General features: G+C 38.7%; 2 protein-coding genes and 1 long non-coding RNA gene across 3 annotated transcripts in view; 2 read left to right on the top strand and 1 right to left on the bottom strand.

Annotated features, from left to right (window-relative positions):
• The window catches only part of LOC134744110 (nuclear pore complex protein Nup214-like), a 39,424-nt gene extending 29,743 nt beyond the window's left edge, over positions 1-9,681 (top strand). Inside the window, exons 23-29 of the mRNA XM_063677803.1 lie at positions 329-2,084; positions 2,575-2,774; positions 3,162-3,263; positions 4,246-4,297; positions 5,473-5,651; positions 9,109-9,229; positions 9,345-9,681. Coding sequence (XP_063533873.1) covers positions 329-2,084; positions 2,575-2,774; positions 3,162-3,263; positions 4,246-4,297; positions 5,473-5,651; positions 9,109-9,229; positions 9,345-9,375 — 2,441 coding nt within the window. The 3' untranslated portion in view covers positions 9,376-9,681. The remainder of the gene's footprint in view (positions 1-328; positions 2,085-2,574; positions 2,775-3,161; positions 3,264-4,245; positions 4,298-5,472; positions 5,652-9,108; positions 9,230-9,344) is intronic.
• LOC134744096 (evolutionarily conserved signaling intermediate in Toll pathway, mitochondrial) overlaps positions 1-26,063 on the bottom strand; it is a 502,842-nt gene that overhangs the window by 466,589 nt on the left and 10,190 nt on the right. The window lies entirely within an intron of this gene.
• The window catches only part of LOC134744115 (uncharacterized), an 86,565-nt gene continuing 82,737 nt past the window's right edge, over positions 22,236-26,063 (top strand). Inside the window, exon 1 of the long non-coding RNA XR_010128065.1 lies at positions 22,236-22,267. This is a non-coding gene — a long non-coding RNA (uncharacterized LOC134744115). The remainder of the gene's footprint in view (positions 22,268-26,063) is intronic.

Raw genomic sequence — 26,063 nt, 5'->3', positions numbered from 1 at the left:
GTGATTTAATATGTGTTTAAAATACTTGTACCAGACATTGATACATGTAACGTAGTTCACGCCATGTGTCATGTAATTTAAGCAAGCTATTTTAAAATGAAAGTGAAGGAAGCGAAAGAGGTATATCAGGATCGTAGTGGAAATCCGTGGTATCTGCCTACACCTCCGGGAAATAGGCGTGATTATATGTATGTATGTGTATTTTAAAATATAATGAGAGCGTAACTTCTGTAGGCACGAATATAATCATTAGGACTGAGCCTGGCTTGAACACATTTTCTCCCCTGTTTTTGTGTAGATTATCACCTACCATCATTCTTTGTTTCAGTACCTAAACCAAAGTCATTGTTTGGATCTCCCGCAACAACATCAGCACCTACACCATTTCAATCAATATCTACTTCTAAACCTGATTCTTCAAGTATATTTGCAGCAGCAAATACTTCTACTCCGAAAACCCAGTCAACTTCAATATTTGCTGCAAATTCAACACCTTCCAGTGCCTTCGGCGCAAAGCCTTCTATATTTGTTGCAAGTACTATTTCAGAAAGTGCAGCGAAGTCAACTGAAAGCGCTTCAGTGGCATCAACGGCATCCTCTACTGTTGGAACAGCGAAATCAGTATTCGGTTCCGCGTTTACTGCCACTACTGCCTCTGTTACTCCATCCACCAAAATATCTGAAACCACCACGCCTAGTACCCCAAGTACACCTACAACTCAAAGCGTTTCGACTGCTAGCACCCCATCAGTTACAACTACATCGTCAATATTCGGTTCAGTAACATCAACCACACAACCCTCAGTATTCGGCGGTTTACCATCACCAACCTCTGTATTCGGTTCTTCCACTCCATCTTCTGTTTTCGGTAGTGGCGCTGCAAAGTCTGCTTTCGGAACAACATCCCCAGTTAGCACTACGACAACGAGTTCCACTACTAAAACATCTACACCAAGCAGTACTACTACTACATCATCAGTATTTGAAAGTACAACACCTACGTCTGTATTTGGAACTCAAGCGTCTGTGTTTGGAAGCACAGCAACAACAACAACATCTGGAGCAACAACAGCAGCATTTGGAACTGCTACAACTGAAGCAACAGATAGTGTAACAACGACATCATCTGTATTTGGAACTGCAACAACTAAAGCAACAGATACTGTAACAACGGCAGGATCTGTATTTGGAAGTACTGCCACAACTCCTGCTTCAGTATTTGGAGGTACTGCCTCAACTCCAGCCTCTGTATTTGGAAGTACTACCACAACTTCTTCAGTATTTGGAAGTACTACCACTACTCCAGCCTCAGCATTTGGAAATACAACTTCATCTGTATTTGGCACGACAACCACGCCATCCATATTTGCAACCGCAGCTAAATCTGCATTTGGCAGTCCTACTACCACCACGCAAAGTTCAGTTTTTGCTCCCACGTCAACTCCATCCGTATTCTCTGGAGCAAATCAGAATCAGTCTGTTTTCGGAACACCGTCTACTCAAGCTTCAGTATTTGGTTCGCCAACGACACAAGCGTCCGTATTCGGAAGCCCTGCGACTTTTGGAAGCACGTCAACCACTCAATCTGTATTCGGAACACCAACTACCCAATCTTCTGTCTTTGGTAGTCCACAGACCACACAATCTTCCGTATTCGGCAGTCCTGCTTTTAGTTCACAACCTAACCAGTCAGTATTCGGAAGTCCGACATCACCATCAGTTTTCGGTGCTCAAAGCCAAGCATCTGTATTTGGTACTCCAACGCAATCCACTCAAGCTTCAGTCTTCGGAACCCCTACTCAGACCACTCAAGCATCAGTCTTCGGAACTCCTACTCAAACCACTCAAGCATCAGTCTTCGGAACTCCTACTCAGACCACTCAAGCATCAGTCTTCGGAACTCCTACTCAGACCACTGAAGCGTCTGTCTTTGGTACACCAACTACACAATCCTTTGGTGGTCAGAGCGTGTTTGGAAGCCCGGCCACTACGACGCAAAGCTCTATGTTCGGCGGAGAGTCTCTGTTCGCTTCGGTTAATATTTCGACGACCGACGCTTCGAGCGGCGGCAGCATTTTTGGAGGGTAAGATTTTTTTATTGCTTATATCAGTTTCTATACTCTAGATAATAAATTGATATGTCAAATTTCTATAATTGTCCAGAACTTACGCAAAAATTGTTGTTGTATGAGAAGTCTAGCAAATAATGTATGAAAATTGAGTGACAATATCTAAAAAAATACTACTGATTATTTCGGTAGACTAACTTTTTTGTCACTAACTCTTTCTCTTATACTACGTATCTAAACTAATATGAACAAATTAAAGTTCATTAACTTGAAACCATTTTTTCCGGGACTACATGAATGTGAAACATAAAACTCAAATAAAATGCAAAAAATTTGATACTCTTGAAGATCATTTGGTCAATTTCATCATGGTCCTTCCCTGATTTTTGCCACGGTTCTGCGCCTGGGGTCCGCTTGACTGATTTTGGTCAAAGATCACAATTTAGACTCCTTAACTTTGCATAAATAGGTCTATCCGTATATGACCCATTTATTATATTTCTAGATCGACCGGCTCTCCAGGGTTCGGTAGCAGCAACACCAACGTTTTCGGCGGCAAAACCACTTTCGGTCAACCCAACCCTGCTGCCGAAGCCATTTTCGGAGGCGGTGGGGGTGGAGGGGGATTCGGACAAACGCAACCCGCCAATAGCTTCTGGGGGAGCAATAATAACAGCAGCGGTGGATTTGGGTCTAGTGGTTTTGGTAAGCATATACGTGTAAACCGGACTGGACTTACTTTGATTTGCGGGAAATCCATTAATTATCGTTTTTTAAACTATAGGGGTTTTTAGGGTTTTCTGAACCCTTGCATCATGTATTTATATTGGAGATGGGCCGAATATTCGGTATTCGGCATATTCGGCATAACTTTCAATGTTCATATTCGGCCGAAGATTCGTATTCGGCAAAGGCCATATTCGGCCCATCTCTAATTTATATTAAGGTTGCGAACAACATCGTAAAATTCATAAGCTGGCGTTCAAAGACAATTTTTCCGCCTCGTAAAAGTCAGCTGCTGCTCCGTTTGTACGTTGAGGAAAGATAACCACCAAACACTTTTTTTTTAAATGGAATAACTAACTGATTCAGGTCAACAAGCCACAACGCAATCATCATCCGTGTTCGGGACGGGCAGCTTCAGCGCCCCCTCGCCAGCGGGGCAAGCATTCGGCTCACCCACTTCTTCTACAGGTAAATCTTTTTTAAGGTCATTTTTTGTTGATATGACCGTCATAGGGCAATAACTCTCGTATTTGTATACGTACTTCGCTCAGACACAGTCAGAGAGGAAGACCTTTGCTCCTTCTGCTCTACCGACCTTCTGTAGTGTAAAGGGACCGAATATCAGTCCACCGGGCAATATCAGCCTGTCAGTTGTTCGGAACTGTACAATTTAGCGTTTTTCGACTTAAAATACGTGTGACCCGTTATCATAGAGTAACTGATACTAGAGCGTTACTGTCATAGTAAATTTTGTAACCCCAGTAAATTCACTGCCATCTGTCGACACACTTTAAAACTAAAAATGAAGTTTTATAAAAATATAGATAAATGATTTTTTTTATTTGCATTAATTATTTTTATGATTTTGACCCATGTTCTTTCACTGATATGCGTTAAAATTGTGAAATAACAAACGAAACCGTCAACGCCATCTATACGACTGTAGGCCAAAACTAGTAGCGCCCTCTGAACGAGAATCAAATTTTCTTGATTTTCGAGGCACGTTTTTTCCTTAGACTGTATCCATCTATTACGGAGTTATATCTATCTTTGCCCGTTATTAATATATTTAATATGTCTGTTTCTCACGGAAGTTTTGTTATTAAAATTATTGTTCTAACTGACAGGATGACCCTAAAACCTAAATGGTCGCGTACTGTGCGGTTTAAGAGGAATTTCCTCCCGCGGACGCTACGGCTGTGGAATGAGCTCCCTGCCGAGGTTTTACTGAGGGGCTACAGTATGGGGTTCTTCAAAAAAGGTTTCGAAAGGGTCGGCAACGCGCATGTAATATCTCTGGTGTTGCAGGCGTCCATAGGCTACGGTGACTGCTTACCATCAGGCGGGCCGTAAGCTTGTTTGCCACCGACGTGGTATAAAAAAATCCCACAGTTGGAATTGTCCCCCTGCACCTTACAAGATTTACATATTTTTTTCATATTTATTGCAGGAGGTTTCGGCAGTGGTTTCGGTTCTAAAGCTGTTTTCGGCCAATCATCTGGGTGAGTGTCTTGCATAAGTAATGATAATGTCAAGTGATCACGCTCATTTATTATAAAGCGGGTCGAGGGCAAAATTATAATAAAGATTTTATAAAAAAACAGAATTGATTATAAGAAAAATATTTATAGAGTCCGACCAAGCTAACTCTGCTGATTTGGATCACTGCAAATTTTAAAGTTCATAATGTCATAGAAGTTTGACGTTCAAAATAACACTTGCACAATCTGGAGTTAAGACAGGTCTTAAAAAAAAAAACGTTAAGTTAAAAAACTATAGTCACTTTATACTTAAATTTATTTCAGCATATTACACAATCTAGTCGGTGGCGGATTTGCCCTAAGCAAAGAGGATATGATAAGATAGAGCGGTACTGTCATAGTAAATTTTGTAACCCCAGTAAATTCACTGCCATCTATCGACACACTTTAAAACTAAAAAAGAAGATTTATAAAAATACGATAAAATGTATTTAAATATGGATAAATGTTTTTTATTTTTATTTGCATTAATTATTTTTATGATTTTGACCCATGTTCTTTCACTGATATGCGTAAAAATTGTTAAATAACAAACGAAACCGTCAACGCCATCTATACGACAGTAGGCCAAAGCTAGTAGCGCCCTCTGATCGAGAATCAAATTTTCTTGATTTTCGAGGCACGTTTTTTCCTTAGACTGTATCCATCTATTACGGAGTTATATCTATCTTTGGTCTGTGCTATGAAATTAGCTGCAGAGATATTGGTCTGACTACTATACCGGCACTTCTTAATCTTTAAATTTAAAATTCATTCATTAGACACATGACACATTTGCCGTGTGTTAAAAAAAAGGCAAAAAGACTGACATAAGTAATGACTTTTGAATTATAAACACTACATTCTTTACATTCGAGGAGATCACGATCACGATCTGCAATGGGGTTGGCCGGTCGAAGTGTTTAGCAGATGGCGCCAGCATAGCTTGCCCTGTCAACCACTGGAATTGTGTCAAATTTTTGTTTTTTTAATGCCCTGGATGCCAGCCTTTTAAACCAAATCTCATAGAAAAAGGGGCAAGCTATGACGGCGCCATCTCTGCAAACCTTTGACAGTTGCCAACCCCATTCCATCCACATTTTGCTCCAAATTAAGTGCTCCATTGTACACGAACTTAAAATACCCGCCGTTTTCAGTTTCGGCTCCCCAACCAGCTCCGGGTTCGGCGCGCCGGCGGCATTCGGCGCCCTCAACAAGAGCCCGGGCGGTTTTGGAGCATCGGCGGCCTTTGGAGGCGCGCCGGCTTTCGGAGGATCAGCGTTCGGTGGGAGCTCGCCGGGTGGCAGCGTGTTTGGGAACTCAGCACCCGCTACAGGTACCTAAACTAACATACTTACAATCATCATTTTAGCCTCCTGTCGCCCACTGCTGAGCATAGTCTCTGCGTGATGTACGCCACTTATGCCGGTCCCGAGCCAATCGCACTCAGAAGTAGGTAGAGCCCTGCGATCTTCCGGTAATTGCAATAATATATACTTAATAAAAATGACACGGATTCGGTGCGCCGGCGGCATTGGCGCCCTCAACAAGAGCCCGAGTGGTTTTGGAGCATCGGCGGTCTTTGAAGGCGCGCCGGCTTTCGGAGGATCAGCGTTCGGTGGGAGTTCGTCGGGTGGCAGCGTGTTTGGGAACGCAGCACTCGCTACAGGTACCTAAACTAACATACAATCATCATTTTAGCCTCCTGTTGCCCACTGCGGAACATAGGTACGCCACTTATGCCAGTTCCGAGCCAATCTCACTCAGAAGTAGGTAGAACCCCGCGATCTTCCGGTAATTGCAATATATACTTAATAAAAATGTCACGGATTCGGCGCGCCGGCGGCATTCGGCGCCCTCAACAAGAGCCCGGGCGGTTTTGGAGCTTCGGCGGCCTTTGGAGGCGCGCCGGCTTTCGGAGGATCAGCGTTCGGTAGGAGCTCGCCTGGTGGCAGCGTGTTTGGAAATGCAGCACCCGCTACAGGTACCTAAACTAACATACTTACAATCATCATTTTAGCCTCCTGTCGCCCACTGCTGAGCAGTCTCTGCGTGTACGCCACTTATGCCGGTCCCGAGCCAATCGCACTCAGAAGTAGGTAGAGCCTTCAGGTAATTGCAATAATATATACTTAATAAAAATGACACGGATTCGGTGCGCCGGCGGCATTCGGCGCCCTCAACAAGAGCCCGGGCGGTTTTGGAGCATCGGCGGCCTTTGGAGGCGCGCCGGCTTTCGGAGGATCAGCGTTCGGTGGGAGCTCGCCGGGTGGCAGCGTGTTTGGGAACTCAGCACCCGCTACAGGTACCTAAACTAACATACTTACAATCATCATTTTAGCCTCCTGTCGCCCACTGCTGAGCATAGTCTCTGCGTGATGTACGCCACTTATGCCGGTCCCGAGCCAATCGCACTCAGAAGTAGGTAGAGCCCTGCGATCTTCCGGTAATTGCAATAATATATACTTAATAAAAATGACACGGATTCGGTGCGCCGGCGGCATTGGCGCCCTCAACAAGAGCCCGAGTGGTTTTGGAGCATCGGCGGTCTTTGAAGGCGCGCCGGCTTTCGGAGGATCAGCGTTCGGTGGGAGTTCGTCGGGTGGCAGCGTGTTTGGGAACGCAGCACTCGCTACAGGTACCTAAACTAACATACAATCATCATTTTAGCCTCCTGTTGCCCACTGCGGAACATAGGTACGCCACTTATGCCAGTTCCGAGCCAATCTCACTCAGAAGTAGGTAGAACCCCGCGATCTTCCGGTAATTGCAATATATACTTAATAAAAATGTCACGGATTCGGCGCGCCGGCGGCATTCGGCGCCCTCAACAAGAGCCCGGGCGGTTTTGGAGCTTCGGCGGCCTTTGGAGGCGCGCCGGCTTTCGGAGGATCAGCGTTCGGTAGGAGCTCGCCTGGTGGCAGCGTGTTTGGAAATGCAGCACCCGCTACAGGTACCTAAACTAACATACTTACAATCATCATTTTAGCCTCCTGTCGCCCACTGCTGAGCAGTCTCTGCGTGTACGCCACTTATGCCGGTCCCGAGCCAATCGCACTCAGAAGTAGGTAGAGCCTTCAGGTAATTGCAATAATATATACTTAATAAAAATGACACGGATTCGGTGCGCCGGCGGCATTCGGCGCCCTCAACAAGAGCCCGGGCGGTTTTGGAGCATCGGCGGCCTTTGGAGGCGCGCCGGCTTTCGGAGGATCAGCGTTCGGTGGGAGCTCGCCGGGTGGCAGCGTGTTTGGGAACTCAGCACCCGCTACAGGTACCTAAACTAACATACTTACAATCATCATTTTAGCCTCCTGTCGCCCACTGCTGAGCATAGTCTCTGCGTGATGTACGCCACTTATGCCGGTCCCGAGCCAATCGCACTCAGAAGTAGGTAGAGCCCTGCGATCTTCCGGTAATTGCAATAATATATACTTAATAAAAATGACACGGATTCGGTGCGCCGGCGGCATTGGCGCCCTCAACAAGAGCCCGAGTGGTTTTGGAGCATCGGCGGTCTTTGAAGGCGCGCCGGCTTTCGGAGGATCAGCGTTCGGTGGGAGTTCGTCGGGTGGCAGCGTGTTTGGGAACGCAGCACTCGCTACAGGTACCTAAACTAACATACAATCATCATTTTAGCCTCCTGTTGCCCACTGCGGAACATAGGTACGCCACTTATGCCAGTTCCGAGCCAATCTCACTCAGAAGTAGGTAGAACCCCGCGATCTTCCGGTAATTGCAATATATACTTAATAAAAATGTCACGGATTCGGCGCGCCGGCGGCATTCGGCGCCCTCAACAAGAGCCCGGGCGGTTTTGGAGCTTCGGCGGCCTTTGGAGGCGCGCCGGCTTTCGGAGGATCAGCGTTCGGTAGGAGCTCGCCTGGTGGCAGCGTGTTTGGAAATGCAGCACCCGCTACAGGTACCTAAACTAACATACTTACAATCATCATTTTAGCCTCCTGTCGCCCACTGCTGAGCAGTCTCTGCGTGTACGCCACTTATGCCGGTCCCGAGCCAATCGCACTCAGAAGTAGGTAGAGCCTTCAGGTAATTGCAATAATATATACTTAATAAAAATGACACGGATTCGGTGCGCCGGCGGCATTCGGCGCCCTCAACAAGAGCCCGGGTGGTTTTGGAGCATCGGCGGCCTTTGGAGGCGCGCCGTCGTTTGGAGGATCGGCGTTCGGTGGGAGCGTGTTTGGAAACGCAGCACCCGCTACAGGTACCTACACCACAGGGCGGCCACGCTATACATCAAAAATCACTTGCGTTTCTATCTGTGAACGACACGTCTGTACACGCGTCATGCGTCATAGTGTAAGTTGCTTAAAAATAGTACTGAGCGGCCGGCAAACGGCCGTCAATCTGCTGTCGCGGGGCGAGGTAATTCGAGTCGGGGCGGGGCGGTGTGTGGCCGTTCTGTATGATAATACTATTACTTATTCTGTGCCTAAACTAACATACAATCATCATTTTAGCCTCCTGTTTTTTTGTAACCCGTCCACAGAATAAGATCATACAGAACGGCCACGCCCCGACTCGAATCGAACTCGAATTACCTCGCCCCGCGACAGCAGATTGACGGCCGTTTGCCGACAGCTCAGTACTATTTTTAAGCAATTTACTCACACTGACGCATGACGCGTGTACAGACGTGCCGTGCACACATAGAAACGCAAGTGATTGATGTATAGCGTGTCCGCCCTGTGCCCGTACGAAGCCGGGGCGGGTCACTAGTTTTATTATCAAATATTAGTAATTATTGCTAATCGTTAATTTTGTCCCAGGATTCGGCTCTCCAACCCAATCCAACGCCACGTTCGAGAGCCTAGCCACGCAGAACACGCTGACGTTCGGGAACTTGGCACAACAAACCGCGCCCGCGCAGCCCGCGCCCAGCTTCAACACGTAAGTATACCGAGCGAGTACAAAACGCGAATTCGTCAAATCAGTTTTTGAAAAATTTTCAAAATGGGAGAGCCATGATATAAAAATGAATATTATACTAACAATTATATTTTAGATCACCATCATTCACGGGTTGGCGCGGCTGATGACAATTGCACAGAGGTCGAACTGTGCGCTTAAAACAACTCTTGTAACATCTCAGACAAATGTGGACGTAATTCTTATTTATATCTATGGTTAAAATTGCGTACACAACGAGCTAACATACCTTTTTTTGTATTACGCGTAGGTACTAGTAGCCACTTAAAGAATTCTTTCGCTCGGTGTGGACGCACTATAATGTAAAACTAAAAACGTAACTATTGTAATCAAGACGTGATGTTGAACAATGAAATTGTAAACTTATTTATAAATATCCCTAAATGTAATTGTGTATGTAGAATTATTTTTAATAAATAAATTGGCTAATTGAACGTTTATTATTACCCGATACTATTTTCATTAGAACCCAACCTTCAATTATTGTCTTATTTTTACACGACTGCCAAAAAAGCCTGTTTTTTTTTTATTGAAAATTTAACAAAAATTATAAGTACCTTAATCTAATGTTCGCCAAACTGTGAAACAGTTTGTTGGCGGCGGCGGTTTGACTGCTTGATTAGATCAACTTTATATGTAAAAAGTTTGTTCCTTTCACCTCATTTTGTAACTACCTCACCTAAATATTGTACCGTAAACCGGGGTGAAAAGATACGATTTTCAGCTTTAAGGACGATTTTCACCAAGAATCCAAATGACAAAAGTAAAAGTTTTGACATCATTATTTGAGTCTTAGTTAGTTCTTCAAATTTGCATCTGAGACACAAGAAAGGGGTAAATAGAAATATTAAGTTTTAGTTGTCATAGAAATCGAATTTGTTTATTATGATGTTCATACTCTATTGGCAGATAGTTTGTAAATCTGTTAAACAGTTGTTTTTTTCGTGTTTTTTCAACCCCGAGACGTATTTTTTCACCCCTTTGTGGTATCTAATCACCTCCTATGGCGTAACTTACTCACCCCATATGCGTATCCGGTGACCCCTTTATCACGTTTTTTGCAAAAAATGCTTAATCATAGAGATATTTGGTGATATTACTTATTATTTAGGTATTACAGATACCATATTACCGTTAGCGAACTTTTACTTGGTTAATATCTCTACATTTACCGCTAGAACAAAGTTCAGACTTCAGACAGGCTTAATTTCTTACGTCGACGAGGACTCACTGTACAGTCAAAAAAATCAGCAGTTTTATTAACTTCTTTTGGTATCAATGCGTCGGTGGCAAACAAGCATACGGCCCGCCTGATGTTAAGCAGTCTCCGTAGCCTATGTACGCCTGCAACTCCAGAGGAGTTACATGCGCGTTGCCGACCCTAACACTCCTCTCCTTCGTTGAATTTTAGAGATGTAAGTTTTTTTAATATAACTACATGAACGAAAAAGTTTATAATTTCTCTATTCACCCCGCGATTTCTGGTGACCCCGTTTTACGGTACTTATATCCACGCATTGAGTTGAAAAAGTACCTTTCTAATTCATGTAAAGAAATGCATTTCTTGCTTCAAAATCCAATTGCATTGATAGCAAAAGTTTCAAAAGTCCCTAGTCATTAGTACGAACTTTTCCAACTGAATAGGCCGACTTCATTATAATATTCACAGAACTCGCTAACAAACCGAAGGATTTCTTATATCCAGTTCCGGGCGGCTAACGAATGAAGTTTTTAAAAGTGTCGCAGGGAGTTAGGGAAGACGCGACGCGATTTTATGATACTTTTACTTCAAGTTACCCGTACAAGTTGTGTTTGCGATATGATAATTTACTCGGTAGTGAGAATTTAACTATAACTATGGTTAACCGAATTTAAACTGTTGTGAGACATACTAACATTAAATCATTTTACGGTTTAGACTCACTTGTTTTAGTCACTCGCGCGACATGTTTCGGAGAGCCTAGGTCTCCTTTCTCAAGCACTAACAGTGCGAGCAGCGTTCACGACGACCGTGTATTGCGTACTGCCGCTGCCGCGCGCCGCGTCGCTCGCTGCGCGCGCGCCGAGAAAACCGGTTGGGGGAGGTCTTGCGCTATGCACAGTGAGGTGTTTGGGTTTGGGTCACCCAACACACCACTAAAACAAGTGAGTCTAAACCGTAAAATGATTTAACTATGGTTAAGTTCTAAGTTAACGTAAAAACCGGCCAAGTGCGAGTCGGACTCACACACGAAGGGTTCCGTACCATTAACTATAAAAACGGTCACCCATCCAAGTACTGACCCCGCCCGAGGTTGCTTAACTTCGGTCAAAAATCACGTTTGTTGTATGGGAGCCCCACTTAAATCTCTATTTTATTCTGTTTTTAGTATTTGTTGTTATAGCGGCAACCGAAATACATCATCTTTGAAAATTTCAGCTGTCTAGCTATCACAGATCACGAGATACAGCCTGGTGACAGACGGACAGCGGAGTCTTAGTAATGGGGTCCCGTTTTTACCCTTTGGGTACGGAACCCTAAAAAAGATACGTCCGTTTATGCCGCAAAAAACGTATATTTCGACACACTCAAGGGAATTAAAATATATAGGGTACTTCCCGTTGACCTAGAACTATGAAATTTGGCATGTAAGATCGTCATATACTACAAGTACAGGGAAAAAACTCAAAATTTGTAAAAAATAAGTTAAATTTGTACGGAACCCTCGGTGAGCGAGTCCGACTCGCACTTGACCGGTTTTTTTTTTCTTAAGTAAATCTGACAAGCAGAATAAGTGTCCTCAAACCCGTAAGTTCCATTTCAAAAATCGATCGGCTGAAACGCCTTACATTCATGCAACTCTCAAGAGACCCCTGGCAAGTGGTCTCGAAATTATTTTGATAGAAAAGGGGAAAGCGGAAGTTAATAACTTTATGCCTTTGTTAGCCTTCTCTAAATTCAACGGTTTCCTGTAGGACGTTTTGTAAGCGCTTATAATACAATTTCGTTTGTAGAAAGATACCTACTGGCAGTATGTGTGTTTAGCTTTAGGGTGTATCCTTCTAAAAATTGCCTATTATTTTTGTTAATATCACATAAATAAAACATTAGCGCAATTCCACCGTAGGTATGATATGTTCCACAAATTAAATTAAATTAAAATTCAATTCAATTAACCGTATGGAAATTCCGTACCTCAACGGAAATTTATATACATTTTGTGTCCCAAAATTGGGATTTCGTGTTTATTCCAACTAGAATAAGAAGCTCTTCCAACTCTTCATATTTTATCAAAATCAAATAAATAAAAAAAGAATCGACAAAAAAAATCTCGCCCACCCACCTATCAAATATCTCCCCTAAAATTACATGACCAGAAAGTAAGAAAATTTTGGCAACAGACGCGACAGCAGTGAAAAAGTATCAATTAGCTGCAGATAGTACATTTCTTTGCACTGAGCAATTAGCTCTAAGCACGCCAAGTAATTTGCTCAATCCAGAGGTTCTTAAGGTGCGCCGAGCTTAGGAGTCTTAGGACTTTTCCACATGCGTTTCTTTTCTAAGGCCATCCGTAAGACAATGTAATTAACAGTAAGTACATACGGTGCAAAACCGCCCTAGTGCGGTAACTAGCACTATACGTGCGTATGTCGAAAATTTGAAGGGCCATTTTTTTTTTTTTTTTTTTTTTTTTTTTTTTATTTTTTTTTTTTTTTTTATTATTCAAATTAGTTACACAGCATTACAGTATTACTACCAAGGCACTGCGAACTACAAAACAAATAAAAATACAAAGATACAATGCCCTACGAGAAAACACAAAAATTTAAGTATTTAAGATTTGGGCGATTATGTACTGTAAAACGTTGTTCGTTACATGTGCGAATACGAATAGGTAATTCGCAACTCGTGTCGATTGTCGTATCTATTCGCACGTGTATCGTACAACGTTTTACAGGACATGCCATTTAATGTTCGACATAGGCACGTAAAGTGCTAATTACCGCACTAGTGCGATCTAGTACGAATTATGTATCTATTGAAAAAGTTACCTACTCTTGCACTGGAAAAGCGACGACGGGTTAATATCTAAAGCAATTGATATCCGTATGTACATACATACAGTAAGCAGCAGAGATAGTTGCCGCCCTGCAAATACATTTCTATGCAGTAGGGCTCAGCTAAGTCTGCAGCTAAATGTAGGTACGAAACACAAGGTCGGTTTATAAGGAGGTAAGTATAATATAAACCAACCTATCTATCTTTTTTGAGGGCCGACTCTCCTTTATTCTGACAAAAATAAACGCGCCTCCGCAATTTTGCTGGTTGTAGGTACCTAGACCTACATAACTCGCAGTTTTTTTTAGGCGTCGCGACCACCCACGACCCCAGCGACCGTAGCACGGTCGCATTTTTATCACCCTGTCACCATGTCTGTCACGTTCTAATAAGTTTGTAAGTGCGAAAGTGACAGGCGATAAAAAGAGAACCATGCTGCCACTGCAGGTCAATGGAGTCACGTCCGAAAGGGTAAAAACACATTGATATAAAACAAACTTTACAAAGACTCTTGTGCACGCGGCTTTACGGGGCGCAGTAATTGCTATTCTTAATTAATTGCAGACGCAACTAACGCTCCTCATTTCGACGACACTGTTCTCTCGGATATGGGGAGACATTATCATTCAGGGAGCCTAATTTAATATCATACTCATTGTAACGATGTTCTAAATCAGGCGCTTTCAGAAAAAAGCGTGAGTACAATTTACTTAAAAAAAAACTAAGCTTTGTTTTTTTTATATGGTCCATACAAAATGTAGGATCTAAAAATGCGTCACAAAAATGTAGGTTAATATTTTTCCCCTCACTAGCTCGGAAAGCCGTCTATTATCCTTTGAAACAAGCGGGGAAAAACGCATTTTATCCACTAGTGGGGAAAGTAATTTGACCTTGGATGGAGCGTGTTTAAGTAGCTTGACAGATAATAAAACGTAAAACGATCATGATAATGGTTCGTTCGATATTAATTATCATTAAATAAATGGTTTTAAATCTAATAAAAAATACCAAATTTAGCTTTATTTAATGATTTTAAGTCATAAACCTTAAAATTCCATAAGAAACGTTAGATTTTTTGTAATGATGTTAAATATAATTCGGAACGCACAAGTTGAGTCGATGCAATTTCAAAACGCATCGTTGACATTTCATACGTCAGAACAGAAATGTCAACATTGTCAACAAAAATTTTACTGTTCTTCTCACCGACTCACGTAAAAATCAGAATTTCTAGTGTTTTCTGTTATAATATCGTAAAAAAAATTGTGATTCCAGTGATGAAGATGATCTAACGCCTGTGGATGTTGCACTTTCCTCGCTATAGTGAGGGGAAAAGTTTTGTGTTACACACGGGTGCAAATGTATTTTACTTCTCGTGTGTTGAAACACTCGCGGGTAAAATACAACTTTGCACCCTTGTATAACAAATAACTATTTCAAAAACTTATTTTTATTTATTTTTAGGTATATACTTTCTCGTGATTCTGAGTAGAATAAACGACATTTCGCTGTAGTTATAAGCTTGATTGATATTCGAACCCAGGGCTTCCAACTTCATAGTCTTCATTTTTATGCGAGATTTTTTACAATAGGTGAACATCAATATATAGTAATCTAACTATTGACAGGAACAGTTTCAGTAAATAATGAAGAATATGGTAATTTTATGGCCGTTTTAAAACTAACAAATTGTCACTAAAACTATCAAAGTAACCCCAAATTTTCCTAGTCACCCCGTTTTACGTTACCGGCAAGCCTAAGTAGGTATTACCTACTTTTAAAAATAGACACAAACTGTATCATTTGGTTAAGTGACCCTTCTGAATATTCATATATCAAGCATTCCAGTCTGGAGCAGGTAACTCAATCCGGCAATTAGGGACCTAAATAACTATTTAGGTGTCGTGCCTAAAATATTCTGAGGTAAATCCACGTGGGAGGCTGAGATGATGTAGGTATATTATTATTGTAGGTACTGTGGCCCTAGTTGAAAAGGGTACAAAGTTTCGCGCACCTTGGGTGTAAAAGGGCGTAAGTGTTACGTATGGAACTTAGTGACCCTACACGAGCGCTTTATCAACGCGCGTTAAAAAGCGCTTGAATCTGCCCGCACGCTAAATTCGATTTAAAGACCAGGGCTTAAAGTTGGAAATCCAACAACGCTTGATAAAAAGCGCCACCTCCATCGTGTGAATAAATTTGGGGCATTTCCTATGAAAAGGGACCTTATTGTCGATGGCGTCGCGCGGCATTGTATTTATATCGGAGCATCGTTTATAATGGCGTAAGCGCCATCGACAATAAGGTCCCTTTTTATAGAAAATACCACATTTAATACACATGTTTCCATTTGTGTCATTCAAACGCTTTGAAAAAGCGCTCGTGAGTATGAGGCCTTACTAGTAACTATTTATTAATCTGTGGCCTTACACCCTTTTAGGCTTTTACAATTGCGCTGCCCGAGACGGCCAAGACTTCATTCACTAGGGGACTAGGGCCACAGTATTCTTCTCAGGTTAGTTTATTTGAAAGTGATTTTTAGGGTTCCGTACCTCAAAAGGAAATAACGGAACCCTTCTCCGAAACTACTGGACCATTTAAGTTGAAATTTGGTATACATATGTAAATTTGTGACCCAAAGATGGACATGTAACGTAAAATTAATTTTAAACATGGGGGCCACTATGTAAATGAGAAAATTAAAAAATAAAGTTTTTCAAACTATATCGTGTTACATATCAAATAAAAGAGCTTATTATGAGAATCTCAAATATATATTTGTTATAATTTTAGGATAAACAGTTTAGAAGTTATTCAAGAAAATAGGCAAAAAATTACCATTATCTCCGAAACTACTGGGTCGAAAATTTTGAAAAAAATACACAAAATAGATCTTTACCTATAGATCTCAGGACAACCTACTAGAAATGTGCAGTCAAGCGTGAGTCGGATTGTTTAAGTTATGTAACGTACGGAACCTTTGGAAGGCAAGTCCGACTCGCACTTGGCCGGTTTTTTAGAAATTAGGTACAGTCAGCATCAAATAGATAGTGACGAAAAAAGTGACCAAATATATCGGAACAAAACCTTATTTATGTATATGATAACAAAGGTGTATCCGATATATTTGGCCACTTTGTCCGGTTTGTCCGTCAATATCTATTTGATGCTGACAGTACCATGTACCTACTACCACCAGATAAAAGTGCTATAAATAATATGCACTCCTCTGTTTGAAGTACCGACATACTTTATAATGAAGACAGTACCTAATGATTATAATTTGTTGATAAAATCATTTCTTTCTTGCAGTTTTACCTATACCTAGTGTACACGTTTTATAAAACCAAAACCTAAGGTATAAAAAATCCAGTTACCTAAGCTAAAGAGGATAATAGCTAAACCCTTGAACGTACAATACGTCTGTGAAATACCAATACATTACCTATAACTATTTTTGCAAATAAAGCCTCATGCAATTAATTTGATTGAAGCGGACCCTCTTGACTCACAAAGTGTCACAAGGGGCGTCGAGGGTTCTTCACACTGGCGAATGAATTCACGCGCGTCATTCAATTTTTAAAACACTATTTTATTTTACAGCTTTCAATAGGCTCGTAGGTATTCTAAACTGGGCCTTTAGGTAATGTATTTTTTTTAAAGCAGATACTTCTGCAAGCGACAGGATTTTTTTTTAATTAAAAAAAGGCAAGCATTTGACCGCAATCTCACCTGATGGTAAGTAGACCTGTACCAATAACTTCTGAGGTTATAAGAATATTAATGTTGCTTATTTTTTATATATAGTTTCCAGACCATATACTAAACCTAAAAATAATATTTTGTGTCATCCTAGGTATTTGCTTAGGTAGAAATTTAGGTATTTCTTTTTTCAATCAGCATTCTGTAAAAAAAAAATTAGAGACGAAATTCTTTGTTTCCCTGTAAAGGCAAAGTGGCTTCCGACATACACACGTATTTTGTGTCATTTTCATCCACGGGTATAATGGCATTTAATAAATACCTAATATTGATCCTAAAACGCCTAAAAAAATATTATAGTCAGTAAATGAAGTGTTGTACTTTACAGAACATTGTTATATGTTATTCAAACAAATCTGTGTCAAATTCATCCACCGCTTTTATTAAAAAAAATTTTTTTTCTAATTAACAACCTGTATCTGCCACAAAAAAAAATTCATGTTATTAAGTTTACGTCTACAATATTATAATACCACATTGAGACATCATTCATAATTTGGGTCATTTTGATCCACGGTTTTTTTACTATCTGGCAAAATAAAACTCAATTGAGCAAGAAGGGCGTGCGCGGGGAAGGGTACCTACGCGGGTGGGGTGCTTATTATACTTGCCGCAATATTAGCTGGCGGCAAATAATCTATCTATATCTATATCTTAATACTATCTCCTTTACCCTTGTTAAGACCAACCAAGAGTGAAAGAGATGGCAATATGAGCTGTCTCGCCACTTAGTTTTGCGATACAGTGTATTTATTTCATTTCGGAGGCACAATTACATTGTCTTATCAACCTTACCAATCTTACCGTAGTGTGGGAGTAGGTATGTAAATATAATTAAAAATAAACTGTAGGCTGCACTCCTCATACTGACCATCATTTGTGACGTTCCTAATCAAAAGGTACCTTACCAATCTTACCGTAGTGTGGGAGTAGGTATGTAAATATAATTAAAAATAAACTGTAGGCTTCACTCCTCATACTGACCACTTTGTCGAGGACTCTCTGACAGATTATTTGTATAAAGATATAATCAAATTTCGTCTTTATGGTAAACGACAAAGTGGTACCTACCTTTTGATTGAGAATATCACATCAGCGACTTTTTTGTTTCGATTTTTAGTAGACTTTAAGTTTATTTTAAGACGCAATTTATTGTGATTTTTGTTATGTTTAAGCGTGGCATGCAACATAGATTACAATGATAATGATGTACATTAAATACAAGACTTTATAATACCTATATATTTGAAAGTTATTGAAAAAAAGTGTCATCGTTTGATGAGTAGAATATTATGTTTTAATTATTTTGGTCGTGTTACAGGCCCCACCTGGTATATTAGTATGTTACAAAATTATGGCTTGCGATTATCGTTACCCAAGCCCCCACAACATAACATGAATTGAACGCTTTCGTTTCAGGACGTCTCCAACTCCAACGGATAACATTATTTTTATCAATATAATTTTTTTTTGAAGTAATATGTGTCAAAATTTAGTAAAGTCCCCTTTGTGGATTCTAACCGAGTTACAGCAGTTTAGTGAAAGCTCGCAAATTTTTTTTTATAATTTTAAGATAAATAGTTTAGAAGTTATTCAAGAAAATAGGCAAAAAATGACCCCCCCCCCCTTTATCTCCGAAACTACTGGGTCAAAAATTTTGAAAAAATACACAAAATAGATCTTTACCTACAGATTACCGGAAAACCTATTCGAAATGTGCAGTCAAGCGTGAGTCGGACTTAATTACTTAGTTTTTGATCCGACCCCTACGGGTCTTTTAAAGACATTTCACATAAAAAATACATTGCTTAAATTGTGTAATGTACGGAACCCTTGGAACGCGAGTCCGACTCGCACTTGGCCAGTTTTTTTTTAAATATAAATTAATGGTTGTGACATAAAGGGGACCGAAAAGTTGATTATTTTTGCACTACGACGCACGGTTTAGGAGATACAGTACAGCCCTATAAAGTTTTTTTTATTGTTTTTTTTTTCTTTTTTTTCATTGTGTTTTTGTATATTACTTTGGGGCTTCATAAAGGGGAATGAAAATTTTATTATTGTTGCGCTACGCCGCATGGTTTAGGAGATACAGCCCTATAAAGATTTTTTTTCTGTTTTTTTTTGTTTTTTTTTGCGTTTATTTTTTGTATAAATTAATGGTTACATAAAGGGGACCGAAAAGTTAATTATTTTTGCGCTACGACGCACGGTTTAGGAGATACAACCCTATATAGATTTTTTCTTTTTCTTTTTTGCGGTTTTAAATCTTAATTAAGGGCTTCTTAAGGGGAACGAAAATTTGATTATTTTTCGCTACCATGCACGGTTTAGGAGATACATCCCTAAAGTTTTTTTTCTTTTTTTTACATTGTGTTTTTTGTATATTACTTTGCGATTTAATAAAAGGGAACGAACATTTTATTATTTTTGCGCTACGACGCACGGTTTAGGAGATACATCACTTAAATATTTTTTTTCCTCTTTTTCTTTTTTTGCGTTTTTAAATCTTAATTAGGGCATTCTTAAAGGGGAACGGATATTGATTATTTTTGCGCTACGATGCACGGTTAAGGAGATACAGCCCTATAAAGTTTTTTTGTATTTTTTTTTTCTTTTTCTTCATTGCTTTTTTTGTATATTACTTTGGGGCTTCATAAAGGGAACGAAAATTTTATTATTGTTGCGCTACGCCGCATGGTTTAGGAGATACAGCCCTATAAAGATTTTTGTTGATTTTTTTGCGTTTGTTTTTTAATATAAATTATGGGTTGCATAAAGGGGAAAGAAAATTTGATTATTTTTGCGCTACGACGCACGGTTTAGGAGATACAGCCCTATAAAGTTTTTTTTATTGTTTTTTTCTTTTTTACGTTGTGTTTTTTGTATATTACTTTGGGGTTTCATAAAGGGGAACGAAAATTTAATTATTTTTGCGCTACGACGCATGGCTTAGGAGATCAAGCCCTATAAAAAAAAACTTTTTTTTTGCGTTTTTTTTTTGTATAAATTAATGGTTACATAAAGGGGACCGAAAAGTTGATTATTTTTGCGCTACGACGCACGGTTTAGGAGATACAGCCCTATATAGATTTTTTTCTTTTTCTTTTTTACGTTTTTAAATCTTAATTAAGGGCTTCTTAAGGGGAACGACAATTTGATTATTTTTCGCTACCACGCACGGTTTAGGAGATACATCCCTAAAGTTTTTTTTGTTGTTTTTTTTTTTCTTTTTTTTGTCATTGCTTTTTTTGTTATTACTTTGGGGTTTCATAAAAGGGAACGAAAATTTTATTATTTTTGCGCTACGACGCACGGTTTAGGAGATACAGCCCTAAAATGATTTTTTTCTCTTTTTCTTTTTTGCGTTTTTAAATCTTAATTAGGGGCTTCTTAAAGGGGAACGGATATTGATTATTTTTGCGCTACGATGCACGGTTTAAGAGATACAGCCCTATAAAGTTTTTTTGTTATTATTTTTTTCTTTCTTTTTCTTGTGTTTTTGTATATTATTTTGGGGCTTCATAAAGGGGAACGAAAATTTTATTATTTTTGCGCTACGACGCATGGTTTAGGAGATACAGCCCTATAAAGATTTTTTTTTTAAAATTTTGCGTTTTTTTTTAAATATAAATTATGGGTTGCATAAAGGGGAACGAAAATTTTATTGTTTTTGCGGTACCACGCACGGTTTAGGAGATACAGCTCTATAAAGTTTTTTTTCCTGGTTTTTTTTTTGTTTTTTTTTTAAGGATTAATTACGGGTTTCTTAAAGGGGTTTTTTAAATTATTTTTGCGCTACGACGCATGGTTTAAGAGATACAGCCCTATAATGATTTTTTTTTAAATTTTGCGTTTTTTTTTAAATATAAATTATGGGTTGCATAAAGGGGAACGAAAATTTTATTATTTTTGCGCTACGACGCATGGTTTAGGAGATACAGCCCTATAAAGATTTTTTTATTGTTTTTTTTCTTTTTTTCTTTTTTACATTGTGTTTTTTGTATATTACTTTGGGGTTTCATAAAGGGGAACGAAAATTTTATTATTATTGCGCTACGACGCATGGTTTAGGAGATACAGCCCTATAAAGTTTTTTTTTTAAATTTTGCGTTTTTTTTAAATATAAATTATGGGTTGCATAAAGGGGAACGAAAATTTTATTGTTTTTGCGGTACCACGCACGGTTTAGGAGATACAGCTCTATAAAGTTTTTTTCCTGTTTTTTTTTGTTTTTTTTTTTTAAGTATTAATTACGGGTTTCTTAAAGGGGTTTTTTAAATTATTTTTGCGCTACGACGCATGGTTTAAGAGATACAGCCATATAATGTTTTTTTTTTTTTAATTTTGCGTTTTTTTTTTTAAATATAAATTATGGGTTGCATAAAGGGGAACGAAAATTTTATTATTATTGCGCTACGACGCATGGTTTAGGAGATACAGCCCTATAAAGTTTTTTTTTTAAATTTTGCGTTTTTTTTAAATATAAATTATGGGTTGCATAAAGGGGAACGAAAATTTTATTGTTTTTGCGGTACCACGCACGGTTTAGGAGATACAGCTCTATAAAGTTTTTTTTCTTGGTTTTTTTTTTTAAGTATTAATTACGGGTTTCTTAAAGGGGTTTTTTTTTAATTATTTTTGCGCTACGACGCATGGTTTAAGAGATACAGCCCTATAATGTTTTTTTTTTTAAATTTTGCGTTTTTTTTAAAATATAAATTATGGGTTGCATAAAGGGGAACGAAAATTTGATTATTTTTGTGCTACGATGCACGGTTTAGGAGATGCAGCCCTATAAAGATTTTTTTTGTTGATTTTTTTTTCATTGTGTTTTTTGTATATTATTTTGGGGTTCCGTAAAGGGGAACAAAAATTTTGTTCTTTTTGCGCTACCACGCACGGTTTAGGAGATATAGCTCTATAAAGATTTTTTCCTGTTTTTTTTGTTTTTTTTTTAAGTATTAATTAAGGGATCCTTAAAGGGGAACGAAAAATTGATTATTTTTGCGCTACGATGCACGATTTAGGAGATGCAGCCCTATAAAGATTTTTTTTGTTTTTTTTTTCATTGTGTTTTTTGTATATTAGTTTGGGGTTCCACAAAGGGGAACGAAAATTTGATTATTTTTGCGCTATGACGGTTTAGGAGATACAGCCCTATAAAGTTTTTTTTGTTTTTTTTTATTGTGTTTTTTGTATATTACTTTGGGGTTCCGTAAAGGGGAACGAAAATTTTATTATTTTTGCGCTACGACGCACGGTTTAGGAGATACAGCCCTAAAATGATTTTTTTTCCTCTTCTTCTTTTTTGCGTTTTTCAATCTTAATTAGAGGTTTCTTAAAGGGATTTTTTTAATTATTTTTGCGCTACGATGCACGGTGTAGGAGATACAGCCCTATAAAGTTTTTTGTTATTTTTTTTCTTTTTTTTCATTGTGTTTTTAGTATATTACTTTGGGGCTTCATAAAGGGGAACGAAATTTTTATTATTTTTGCGCCACCACGCACGGTTTAGGAGATATTATATCTATATATATAGCTATAATAGCTTTATAAAGTTTTTTTCCTGGTTTTTTTTTTAAGTTTTAATTAAGGGTTTCTTAAGGGGAACGAAAATTTGATTATTTTTGTGCTACGATGCACGGTTTAGGAGATACAGCCCTATAAAGATTTTTTCCTCTTTTTTTTTCTTTTTTGCGTTTTTAAATCTTAATTAGGGGCTTCTTAAAGGGGAGCGAAAATTTTATTATTTTTGCGCTACCATGCACGATATAGGAGATACAGCTAATACAGCCCTATAAAGATTTTGTTTTTTTTTTTCATTGTATTTTTCATGTATTACTTTTGGGTTACATAAAGGGAAACGAAAATTTTATTATTTTTGCGCTACGACGCATGGTTTAGGAGATACAGTCCTATATTTTTTTTTACAATGCATGTGCTCGAAAAGTGCGTTTCCTACGGAGCCATATCGTGCGGAAAGTACTGCTTTTCCGCACTAGTGCTTTTTGTTTTCAATTTTTTTACAGTACATATGGTGCTACTTTCTCGCACTAGTGCGGAAAAGAGCACTTACCGTGCATATGTCGAAAGTTTAAAGGGCCATATGTACTGTAAAACGTACGATACACGTGCGAATAGGTAATTCGCAACTCGTGTCGATATAAAACACTCCTTTTAATAATTAAACTTATTTGCCATGACATACACACACAAATACACATACATACAAACAAACACTCGCTCACACGCAGCAACATATATGTTAAAGTATGCACAGCTATCTGTAAGTTTCAAAGTAACTCTGTACAATTTGTACCAATATATACCTAGATTAAGAAACTAGTATAACGAAACTGGGTCCTGTAACACAGGGTTTCCTAGCTCACACACACAGGGCCGTGATTTATTGTATACTCAAATTTGCACAATAAACTTTTTTCATTTTCATTTTTCATTTTTTCACATGTTTTTTTATTTACTCGCACAATGCATAGTAAAACATTGTATGATACACGTGCGTAAAGATGATTTCCGCACTTGTTGCATAAATAGAATTTTTTTTTATCAAAGAATGAATGAAAGTCACGGTATTAATAACCAAATTTTACTTTAGTGGTACCTTTTCCCTATCACTGTCACAAATGTATGTGGCGTTCACGTAAACGCGATATTTTTAAGATTTCCCTGCGCAATGTTGCCAGCTCGCTCGCAAATCAAACATGTACTTACAGTTCTTTTGCATAATGGTGACATTGTACAATATCTATGAGTTTTAAATAGGTAAAAGATAATTCGACGCATTCTTTGCTTGCTTGTTGCTTGTTGTTGTGTTGTTTGCGTAACTTATTTGAATAAGTTGCGTTAATTTGGCGCACAGGCGAAGTAAACATGCGTTGCGTACGGCAAGGTCACGCCGCGGCCCCACCCTGCACGGCCTCCGTTGCCCATTCAGACCACCCGCTAGCTTCGTTTGAACGCAAATAATATTTTTGTAATATTTGTTTATGCAGTGGATGCAAGTGACACAAATTCATACATCTTATTTATCCCGCATTTCAAATTAATAAGATGTAAACTCTAATATCTTTAATATTCTTTTGTAACGGTGACAGCCTGTTACAACAAAATCATCAAATATCTTATGAAGCTATGCCTTAATAAGACACAAAATCATTTAATGGACCTATTTAAACGATTAAATTCGACCTAAGTAATTTTTTTTAACTCTAATTTTTTTTTGTGTCATTTAGAATATTATGACATAGTATCAGATTGCAGTGGACGTAATTGACACAAACTATGTTTTCACACTAAAAACACTATCCTAAATGCAACACAGTTACATGTTTTCTCTCGAATATTTTTTTCTCCAAGATAATTCAAAATAAAAAATAATTACCACAAAATAACAAATTACTAGAAAAGCAAATTATATATATGACACAAAACAAAATGTAAGATTTACATCTTAACAAAGTATTCATAAGCGAAAACAGAATTGACTTTAATATTTTTATAACCTAGGGGTCAAAATATAGCCAGCGGTACAGGTCTAAAGTGCCGATGCAGTCTAGGATGGATCATGCTTACCTAAAAGATGTCTATTCACTCTTGATTTAAAAAGATCCAAGTTATAGTGGACTGGGAATATATTTGCAGGAAGTGAATTCCACTCCTTAGCTAGCTTAGCTTTTTTTTTTAATTAAAGGAAAAAAAAATTAAAAATTTAACCATTTCGCGCTACTTATGCGCCTTCTAAGGCGTGAAAATAAAAGGAAGGAATGGAAAGATTCGCATGTTTCTGGTAAGTTTCCGTAGTTTAGTAGATTAAGAATGATCAGATCGATGTTCTAAAAAGTCGCAAGTTCGAATTTTGCCGGAAGCTGTTGATTTTTTCTTTAATTTCATAATCGTTAGTGTATTTTCTTGTAGAACCCGTGGCTTCGGCAGACATATTCTCGAGTGGCGACCGCATTTACTCGCCAATTATCTCAGAATAATGACTAAAGCAAAGAAGCCGGGCAAAAATAAAAGCTTGGTAAAAGATATCGTATTCACAACACGTTATTACTTTTTTTCTATGAGTGAGTGAGACAACAATCCGCAAGTTCTTTCGTTTTTTTCAGTATTGTCATAAGATGTACTGAGGGAAATGTCAAATGGTCCTATGTGGTTCTATAATATAATCCAGCCAAATAAAATATAAGTTCGTTATTTCACAGGTAAGTGTCAACTGTAACAACTTGACATAGTCGTATTATTTTAGTTGAAATATTTCGGGATGTTTCAGCGGTCATCTTGGTTTATTTTAATTATATTTTTGCTATTCCTGAAAGATTGTTGGAAAACGTGTTGAGTTTTTATTTGTAATGGTTTGAAGTTCCCTTTGTGATAATGTCTTGTGTGATCGAGGGCTGTAAATCGCATACAGGAAGAAAAGAAAATACGCACGAACCGATAACCTTTAATCGGTGAGTTTTGTTCAATTTTGAAGAAATTAATTTATAGGACCTGACCCTAAACATAGAAATCGATATATTGTTTATGTAATTATTACTTGCATTCAAGTCTATATAGATTTTTGCATAAATTTTCGAACTTTTCTGCTAAGTATGAAAGGTTATATTTTTGGCATAGTGATGTATCGACCTCAGATCAATAACCTATCGACATTTACAGCTTTCTTATAGTTTGGCCCAGGACTGTCTCATTTTAATTGATGAGTACAGTCAAGGGCATAAATATATATACATTCCCAAAGTCTCAAAAATATGTGTACGCTCAGACAATAAAATCGTGTTCACATATTTTTAAGCCATTTGTCTGGATCGATATTTTTGCCTTCGACTGTACCTATAGTTTTCTTTGTTCTTACTTACTGACAGATTGTGTTTGCCAGACTATAGTTTAATACTAAAAACCGGTCAAGTGCGGGTCGGACGCGCGCACCAAGGGGACCGTACTTTTTAGTATTTGTTGTTATAGCGG

Source organism: Cydia strobilella, chromosome 9 (assembly GCF_947568885.1).
Source record: "Cydia strobilella chromosome 9, ilCydStro3.1, whole genome shotgun sequence".
NCBI lineage: Eukaryota > Metazoa > Arthropoda > Insecta > Lepidoptera > Tortricidae > Cydia > Cydia strobilella.
This window is presented reverse-complemented; position numbering and strand designations above follow the sequence as displayed.